General features: G+C 34.9%; 1 protein-coding gene across 3 annotated transcripts; it reads right to left on the bottom strand.

The window, feature by feature from the left end:
* Positions 1 to 1,154: 1,154 nt before the first annotated feature.
* Positions 1,155 to 9,891, bottom strand: LOC122986052 (C-C motif chemokine 22-like). 3 transcript variants are annotated; one of them, XM_044357131.1, is made up of 3 exons: positions 9,780 to 9,888; positions 2,980 to 3,106; positions 1,155 to 1,824 (listed from the first exon to the last, which is right to left on the bottom strand). In XM_044357131.1, the coding sequence occupies exons 1-3, from the start codon at positions 9,841 to 9,843 to the stop codon at positions 1,674 to 1,676; spliced, it is 342 nt and encodes a 113-aa protein (XP_044213066.1). In that variant the 5' UTR covers positions 9,844 to 9,888; the 3' UTR covers positions 1,155 to 1,673. The 3 variants fall into 3 exon arrangements, with proteins under 3 accessions (XP_044213066.1, XP_044213058.1, XP_044213075.1); XM_044357123.1 differs by lacking the exon at positions 9,780 to 9,888 and adding an exon at positions 3,209 to 3,301; XM_044357140.1 differs by lacking the exons at positions 1,155 to 1,824; positions 2,980 to 3,106 and adding exons at positions 7,647 to 8,388; positions 9,546 to 9,669 and having other exon boundaries at positions 9,780 to 9,891.
* Between the last annotated feature and the right edge of the window lie 203 nt (positions 9,892 to 10,094).

The following is a 10,094-nucleotide window of genomic DNA, read 5'->3' as shown; positions in this document are numbered from 1 at the left end:
TGATCATCAAAATAGTTGTAAGATATTAGTTTGGCTTTAACAAACATGCTATGACTCATGATAGTATTTTAACTGTTTGACTGTGTTTTCATTCAGCTCGTATGAATGCCAGAAGTCTTCAGACTTTATTTTTACTCAGTGCTGGACTGTGTACTGGCTATTAATCTGTGCACACAGGTAGTTTAATTTATTGCACAGTTTAGCAATCATAGTTCCACACATTTTGTTTTTTCTACAAGAACAGTTACAAAATAAAAAGAGGAACTGGAGAAAAGTAAGATACTGCACAACAAGAGAATAACACAGAGTTAAAAACAAGACTAAATTAAATACAGGCCTAAAAGATGATCACAAATTTTGACTTTTGGCTCTTTATTAAGCACATTTACATTAAACCATGTTACCAAAAACATATTATTATATCAGCTGAATTAAACACTGTAAAAACTATAAAACACACAGAGGACTGACTACTGCTTTTATGAAAGTAACACAAGTACAGTATGTGCAGAGTGGTCATTTTAATGGGAGGACTGTGACCATACATAACACTACAACAAAAGATGTGTAGTATAATTATCATAATTCACATCATGATTAAATATTACAATATTTAACAGTAATGTTAAAACTGAGAGCCTGGTTGAAAGTCTTCACAGTTCCTCCCTGAACATATCTGACTGTTTCTGTTTGAGGAACTTAAATGTAGATCAGTTTCACTCTCTGTGGTCACCGACTTTCTGTCCATTTGAAAACTCTCCTCACACTGACATCTGCAGTTATCAAGTGTTTAGTGTTTCAAGACGCAGATGGAGTGTTTTGAAGAGCCTCTTTTTATCTGTACAGAACTTCTCCACACAGTGTTGTTGGCAAGCTTACTTCCACTCAAACCAGAAACAATGGAAACACTGAAAAGTCCAGTAATCGATTTTTTCCCTCCAACCTGCTGTCCTCACGGAGGAGACTGTAACACAAACTGCCTGAAACATCGACGACTCTCCTTCATATGTTCAAGTGGAGGAAATGACATGATTGATTTGTGTGTCCATCATAACCTGATAAAAGGTCTAAAATGACAATCAAGGAACCAGATGTTCAACTCCAAGTAACATCATTTAACCAGCAGAGTCTAAATCATGAACAACAACGTGACATTTTTTGAACAAAATAATGTTTACTGTCATCAGATGTCATCTATTGATACATCACATGATACTCATTTGTCAAATGCATTTTGAAACATATAATACTAAATGGCAGCAGGGAGTTAAACATCAAGGTTCATGGATTTTATTCTTAATTTTAAATTTTCAACCCTGATGTTCACACACTCAAAACATTCATCACAGAAAGAGACATTAGCTCGTGTAGTATTAATAAACATACATTTAAAAAAGTCAGTAATAAACCGTAGTACCACTTGTTATTTTCTAATCTTAGACAAAACTTTGGCTGGTGTGTTTAATATTCTAGAAAGTATTTCAAGCTGTATTTTAACCAAAGTCATTAAACATGAAACTTTCAAAGGTGACGATGTCAGTTAAAGGCAGCTTTAACCTACAAAGATACTTGTCTGTGTAATTATCATTGATTATCAATTACAACAACCAGTAAAATAGATCATTTACACGTCATTGCAGTACACAAAGGAACAGCATTCTCACACCACATCACTATTTTTTTCTATATTTTCCACACTTGGAGCTATTGAAAGGAGCACGTGGAGACGTCTCATCAGGGAACTTCTCAAATTCTGCCAACAGCTTCTTTGCCCATCGGAAATCAGGATCAATACAATACTCCTTATCACACACAGACGTGATTCTGTAAGAAACACACAAAACATATTGTATGTTGTTAGAGGCACAAGCATACGTTGACTTAGGTCACTTTTGTGGACATTACATAGACTTACATTCATTTCCTGGAGACTTACACTAACCTTTGTACAAGTACAAGTACCTCAAAATTGTACTTAAGTGCAGTACTTGAGTAAATGTACTTAGTTACTTTCCACCACTGAATGTTTTGTATGTAAAATGTGAATCTGCACTACTGCTGTCAAACAAATGTAGTGGAGTAAAATGTCAAATATTTACTTCAGAAATGAAGTGAAATAGAAATATAAAGTAGCAGAAAATAGAAATAATCAAATCCTCCTGTTTTAGACCTGAAGGTCTTCACATATAACGACTGAACAGCGCTCCCTTGTGGAGACTCTGCAACCTACTAAACATCAATTTGTAAACTGGTCATTTGCTGATTGGCATCTAACATTTCTGTATTTGTGTTTTGTTGATTATTTAATCATAAATAGTTATTGTTATAGAGAAATACTTAAGAAATTAAGTTTTTATGGTACTCTAAGTACTTTTATTCAGCATTTCCATCTTCAGAAACTTTATATTTCACTACATTTTAAAAGGAAATATTTTACTTTTAAGTCATTTATCTGACGTCTTTACCTGCACAGATACATAGATTTACATATAAAAACATATGAAACCTCATAAAATATGAGACATTGTTATAGATGAAATAACCCCTCAATACAAAATAGTTTGATTTTAAAAGGAATATATTCCTTTTTTAAGTACTTCTTTTTGAACTTTTATATTTCATTGTAGAGATTTCAGATTTCTTTACATTCAGCACTTCTCACTAAATACACTGAACTGAATATTTTCCTCAATTGTCAGTTCATTGAAATCATAAAAAACACACACAGGATACTTTTAAGGACATTTTGCTGCTAATACTATATATATTAATACTCTGTGTGCTACTATTTTTACTTAAAGCTTTTACTTTTAAAGAAGTATTTCTACCTTATTTTTACTTACTGGCAGGAAGAAAAAATTGCAGGTTTCTCTGATTTTCTTTTGATGCAAAATCATTGCATTAAAAGTACACGTAATATGTGGTAGATTAATATCTGTACAATCTAATGTGATCCAAAAACAAAACCTGTATACTTACACAATCGCTTTGGTTGTGCAGCCACGTGGGGTCTCCACCACATGTTTCACCTTCCGCTTAGGAATTATCATCTGAGTGTGGTTCATACAGCATCCGCCTGTAGTCCTGAACCCTGGACTGTCGGGACCTGTGAACACACACACACACTTAACACTTAACATAACATAACACTTAGTCTGTTAAATGCAGTTTTAGTGGCATCTCAGAGAAATCAAGCAGAGTCACTGACTTGCAGAGCTGTGATGCAGGAAGCAGATCAGAGTCAGAAGGATGAAAGTCGCCAGAGTCTTCATGGTTCCTCAACAGAGACAGATGTACGGTGGCCCTGAAGTGCAGATCACAACGACAAATCAAAAAACACAACAACAAATAAAAAAATACAACAACAAATGACAAAACACGACAACAACAAATAACCATACACAACAACAAATGACAAAACACAACAACAAATAACAAAACACAATAACAAATAACACAACAACAAATGAAAAAACACGACAACAAATGACAAAACACGACAACAACAAATAACAAAACACAACAACAAATGACAAAACACAACAACAAATAACAAAACACAATAACAAATAACACAACAACAAATGACGAAACACGACAACAACAAATAACCATACACAACAACAAATGACAAAACACAACAACAAATAACAAAACACAATAACAAATAACACAACAACAAATGAAAAAACACGACAACAAATGACAAAACACGACAACAACAAATAACAAAACACAACAACAAATGACAAAACACAACAACAAATAACAAAACACAATAACAAATAACACAACAACAAATGAAAAAACACGACAACAAATGACAAAACACAACAACAACAAAAGAGAAAACACGACAACAAATCAGAAATCACACCCGTAAAAGTTGACAACACAGCAACACTAACTTCTACCGGAAAAGGCAGGTACCTGCTATCGACAAAGCTTGTTGCTGATTGGACGCTCTCCCACTGACAAGCATCATCGCTGATTGGACGGACGCACTGTCCGTCTTTTTAACAGGAAGGAGGCGCTGTGCGCCTTCATTTGAGGTCCGTGTAGTCTCCACCCAAAGCTGTGTTCAACTTGACTCATAACAGGATAAACAATCAATGTATTACTTTGTTTTTCTGTTTTTCGTGTGAATTAAAAAAAAAAAAAAAAAAAAAAAAATGCACATGCTTATCCTGTTTTAGTCTGCAAATCGGCAATTGGAATAGAAAAGAAACCCAATCCAGACAACAACTTGTTTTTCGCTATAGAATATATATCTATATCTATATCTGTATATCTATCTATCTATCTATCTATCTATCTAGATAGATAGATAGATAGATAGACAAATACAGGGACTAATTTGAGAAAAAAATCAGGGGGAGATCTTTTCAAAAGTTTTTATTCATTCATTCGAATAAATTACAGTATTTATGTCTGTCCACTCGGACAGATGTGCTAAATACATTTGGGCCCTAATTTAACTGATTAAGTGCAATGACAAGAGCAGCGTAGTGGGTCTTAAGCTCACAGACTGTGTGGACATCTCCGTGTGCACCTGCTATGTACGTGCAGCAGTGCAACATTCAAAAGGGATGGATGACGGTGAATATAGATCAGTGGGTGTGATGATTAACGCTCTCTCAGCCAGTCACATAGATGTGAAACAGTTGCGCAATCATAGTAAACGTGATAACGACATCTAAACAAAAAGAAGGCTTTTCTTTAGGAAATGTCTGGATGGTTCAAAGTGTTACAACATGAACACACATCATCACAAATCTGTAGAGAAGACAGATGGAGAAGTTACTTTCATCAGTGAGTTGGCCTAGTAAAAAAATAATTAATTAATCGTACACTAATGTAAAATTAATTACTAAACTATCGCATAGTTTAGTAATTAATGTAACACAACAGTGTTTGCACTTCAATGTGTTTCAAGAGTCAAATGAGACGCTACTTTTGGAAAAAAAAAAAAAAAGTTGGAAAAGAGGCTGATGAGCCCAGGTAAACGGACGCTCCTTCATAAAAAGCAGAATATCAGGTATAACCGACCAGTCTGCTGTGTGTAGAGGTGTGTGTGGTTATTTTGTTGCAGCCTGGTGTAATTTTCAGGCGAATTAATGAAGGTAAAGAAAGTGAACAGCTGTGCGTAATGGCACTGCGCTCTTGCGCAGAAGCAACCTCTGGTCCATTTACTGCGTCAACACATAGCCTAGACGCGGTCATCTCGACTGCCATGGGAGCGCGAGTGCTGACAGCCAAAGTCCATTTCTGATTCTATGGTTGTTTGCACTATAGAGTGTTCTCACGTTGCAGCGCTTTACTTGGATTTTAAAAAAAATATATTTTATTTTCATTTTAGATATGGTCTATGGGTGAAGCAGCATAACCCCATATGAGGGGGATAAAAAAGCAAACGGGGATTCTCCCTCCAAATCACACCCTCTATCTATCTATCTATCTATCTATCTATCTATAAATTCATACTTATTTTATAAGTGTTACCGTTGCAGCTGCGTGAAATAGCGCAATATGCATTAATAGTGTATTTAGGCCCACTGTGATTGTGATTTATTTGAATGAATGAATAAAAACGTTTTGAAAAGATCTCGCTCTGATTTTTTCTCAAATTACTCCCTGTATATATGTATCTATGTATATATCTATATCTATCTGTCTATCTATTTATCTATCTATCTATATAGATATATATATATGCTATAGCAAAAAACAAGTTGTTTTCTGGATTGGGTTTCTTTTGTATTCCAATTGACAATTTGCAGACTAAAACGGGAAAAGCATGTTTTGTTTTGCTTTGAATTCACACGAAAAACAGAAAAAAACAAAGTCCTCACGGAGGAGACTGTAACACAAACTGCCTGAAACATCGACGACTCTCCTTCATATGTTCAAGTGGAGGAAATGACATGATTGATTTGTGTGTCCATCATAACCTGATAAAAGGTCTAAAATGACAATCAAGGAACCAGATGTTCAACTCCAAGTAACATCATTTAACCAGCAGAGTCTAAATCATGAACAACAACGTGACATTTTCTGAACAAAATAATGTTTACTGTCATCAGATGTCATCTATTGATACATCACATGATACTCAATTGTCAACTCATTTGATACTCATGAAACATATAATACTAAATGGCAGCAGGGACTTAACCATCAAGGTTCGTGGATTTTATTCTTAATTTTAAATTTTCAACCCTGATGTTCACACACTGGGACAGAAAACATTAAAGATACGACTGCGGTAACGTTACTTCATTAACATGCACGTTACCACTCAGCTAACTTTGAAAACTATGCTAACGTTAAACAGCAGACAGACAAATGCAGTGATGGGCTTGTGACACAAAAGTGGAGGATTTTAGCAGCTGAAACGACAGATGTTTTTCTGAGGAGCTGGTGGAGACCAAAAACGGAGCTAAAAAGCAACAAGTCCTCCACATTAAATGATCAAATATGTTGTTTGACAGCACGTTCTCATCCCAGGTCGTCAAATACGCTTTGTCAGCATCCTTTGGTGTCTGTATGAGACGCACCACGCGTTCAGCCAAATCCAATGTAGATCCATATGCGGCAATATTACGCGTTCAGAGCTGGTTAAGATCTGGTTAGGTTTAGGGAAAGATCATGGTTTGGATTGAAATGATCATATGAAACGTTGTCATGGCAACAGTAAACACAATGACTGCAACAAAGTTCACATTTTACCATCTAACTATTAAGTCATCCACCCAGCATGCCTCGTGCTGAGAGGGAAATTGTCACCTTGTATAGACGTCATCGGTCATCAGTCTCATGGCGTCTAATAATGACAGATGGGTTTACATTGGAGTTAGTTGAAAGCCTGGTGCGTCTCATACAGACGCCAAAGGGTGTGACAAAGTGTTGGTATTCGACGCCCTGGAAATGAGAACGGGCTTGGTTTGACCATGTGACTCCAGAACGACACATAGGAGCGTTTTCTAATCTGGCACCTTAATCAGCAGGACAACATCATTTTTCTATGTTTCCCAAAACTGTTACACATCACTGTTAAACAATAATGATGTTTTATAATGTGACAACATTGTGGTCAAGGTCTGGTTGGGGTTAAAGGTCATGGTTTGGGTTATAATGATCACTTTGTTAAGATTAGAGGAACATGCGGTGTAAATTAAAGTTACTACTTCCTTAAAGTTGGACCACATTCGTCGTCATGTCAGCAGTAATAACCACGGCGTTGAGGTTAGGGGATGACTCCCGACTCGACTTTCTGGAGTCACATGGTCAAACGACAGATTTGGTCGTTTAATTTGGAGGACTTGTTGGATTTTTCACAGTTATATGTTGGTAACACTGTTATTCATAAGCAGTATGCAAATATTTAATAATTGTTTATAATGTACAGTGTTTGTAAACAATTATAACTTTTCCTATGAAGACATATTTTATATTATTTCAACTGTTTTATATCCGCTTACATCTACATTATAGTGTTATAAACCATTTATATACTGCTTATAAATGCTGAATATTGGGACTTACATTTGTTATCATTATTATTACAGTAATGATGATACTTTAGCTTCAGATTTCAAATGAATTTTTTCTAATACTACATAAATTAATACTCAGTAACCTTTGTATTTCTGTCTCAACAGGTTTTATTCTTGGAAATCAACACAGAAGTTCACATCAACATTTGCATAATTATGGAAATTTCAAAAATTTGCACACATATTTTCATGAAAGGATTTGCATTCATATAGAAGGAGTAACAGTCTTTTTTCTCCTTTTAAATAATATAAGTACATTCAATTATTGTAGAGATGTTAAACAGCCTTTACCTCGTTGGATATATATTGCACTTAAAAAGCTAAAAACTAAGTACATAATACAAACATACAGCTTTTACACAGAAAGAGACATTAGCTCGTGTAGTATTAATAAACATACATTTAAAAAAGTCAGTAATAAACCGTAGTACCACTTGTTATTTTCTAATCTTAGACAAAACTTTGGCTGGTGTGTTTAATATTCTAGAAAATATTTCAAGCTGTATTTTAACCAAAGTCATTAAACATGAAACTTTCAAAGGTGACCATGTCAGTTAAAGGCAGCTTTAACCTGCAAAGATACTTTTCTGTGTAATTATCATTGATTATCAATTACAACAGCCAGTAAAATAGATCATTTACACGTCATTGCAGTACACAAAGGAACAGCATTCTCACACCACATCACTATTTTTACTTTCCACACTTGGAGCGATTGAAAGGAGCAGGTGGAGACGTCTTATCAGGGACCTTCTCAAATTCTGCCAACAGCTTCTTTGCCCATCGGAAATCAGGATCAATACAATACTCCTTATCACACACAGACGTGACTCTGTAAGAAACACACAAAACATATTGTATGTTGTTAGAGGCACAAGCATACGTTGACTTAGGTCACTTTTGTGGACATTACATAGACTTACATTCATTTCCTGGAGACTTACACTAACCTTTGTACAAGTACAAGTACCTCAAAATTGTACTTAAGTGCAGTACTTGAGTAAATGTACTTAGTTACTTTCCACCACTGAATGTTTTGTATGTAAAATCTGAATCTGCACTACTGCTGTCAAACAAATGTAGTGGAGTAAAATGTCAAATATTTACTTCAGAAATGAAGTGAAATAGAAATATAAAGTAGCAGAAAATAGAAATAATCAAATCCTCCTGTTTTAGACCTGAAGGTCTTCACATATAACGACTGAACAGCGCTCCCTTGTGGAGACTCTGCAACCTACTAAACATCAATTTGTAAACTGGTCATTTGCTGATTGGCATCTAACATTTCTGTATTTGTGTTTTGTTGATTATTTAATCATAAATAGTTATTGTTATAGAGAAATACTTAAGAAATTAAGTTTTTATGGTACTCTAAGTACTTTTATTCAGCATTTCCATCTTCAGAAACTTTATATTTCACTACATTTTAAAAGGAAATATTTTACTTTTAAGTCATTTATCTGACGTCTTTACCTGCACAGATACATAGATTTACATATAAAAACATATGAAACCTCATAAAATATGAGACATTGTTATAGATGAAATAACCCCTCAATACAAAATAGTTTGATTTTAAAAGGAATATATTCCTTTTTTAAGTACTTCTTTTTGAACTTTTATATTTCATTGTAGAGATTTCAGATTTCTTTACATTCAGCACTTCTCACTAAATACACTGAACTGAATATTTTCCTCAATTGTCAGTTCATTGAAATCATAAAAAACACACACAGGATACTTTTAAGGACATTTTGCTGCTAATACTATATATATTAATACTCTGTGTGCTACTATTTTTACTTAAAGCTTTTACTTTTAAAGAAGTATTTCTACCTTATTTTTACTTACTGGCAGGAAGAAAAAATTGCAGGTTTCTCTGATTTTCTTTTGATGCAAAATCATTGCATTAAAAGTACATGTAATATGTGGTAGATGATTAATATCTGTACAATCTAATGTGATCCAAAAAAAACCCTGTATACTTACACAATCGCTTTGTTTGTGCAGCCACTTGAGATCTCCACCACATGTTTCACCTTCTGCTTAGGAATTATCGTCCGAGTGTGGTTCACACAGCATTTGACTGTAGTCGCGAACGCTGCACCGTTGGCTGTGAACACACACACACACACACACACTTAATACTTAATATAACATAACACTTAGTCTGTTAAATGCAGTTTTAGTGGCATCTCAGAGAAATCAAGCAGAGTCACTGACTTGCAGAGCTGTGATGTACGAAGCAGATCAGAGTCAGAAGGATGAAAGCTGCCAGAGTCTTCATGGTTCCTCAACAGAGACAGATGTGCTGCTGTTTGGATGAAAGCCTTCGATCTTCAGGGGTGATCTGATGCTGAAGACCTGCTCTGGATTCCCTTTATATACAGATGATCTCTCCATTGCTTAACATTCATAGTTGATTATATTCTAAGAAAGCACCCGGTGGTTTCCCCCTGTCCTTCCTCTTCTCTATTCTCTGTTAAGTGCTATATTCCGCAATACAGAGAAAACATGAACGTGATAATGTCATATGTG

The sequence above is a fragment of the Thunnus albacares genome, chromosome 1 (assembly GCF_914725855.1).
Source record: "Thunnus albacares chromosome 1, fThuAlb1.1, whole genome shotgun sequence".
NCBI classification, from domain to species: domain Eukaryota; kingdom Metazoa; phylum Chordata; class Actinopteri; order Scombriformes; family Scombridae; genus Thunnus; species Thunnus albacares.
This window is presented reverse-complemented; position numbering and strand designations above follow the sequence as displayed.

Excerpts from the sequence above, each read along its gene's own strand:
- LOC122986052 (XM_044357131.1), bottom strand. The coding sequence starts at position 9,843 with ATGAAGACTCTGGCAGCTTTCATCCTTCTGACTCTGATCTGCTTCGTA. Across the intron at positions 3,107-9,779 it reads CGTACATCACAGCTCTGCAA|GTCCCGACAGTCCAGGGTTC; the intron begins GTCAGTGACTCT and ends GTGTGTTCACAG. Across the intron at positions 1,825-2,979 it reads TGCACAACCAAAGCGATTGT|AATCACGTCTGTGTGTGATA; the intron begins GTAAGTATACAG and ends TGTTTCTTACAG.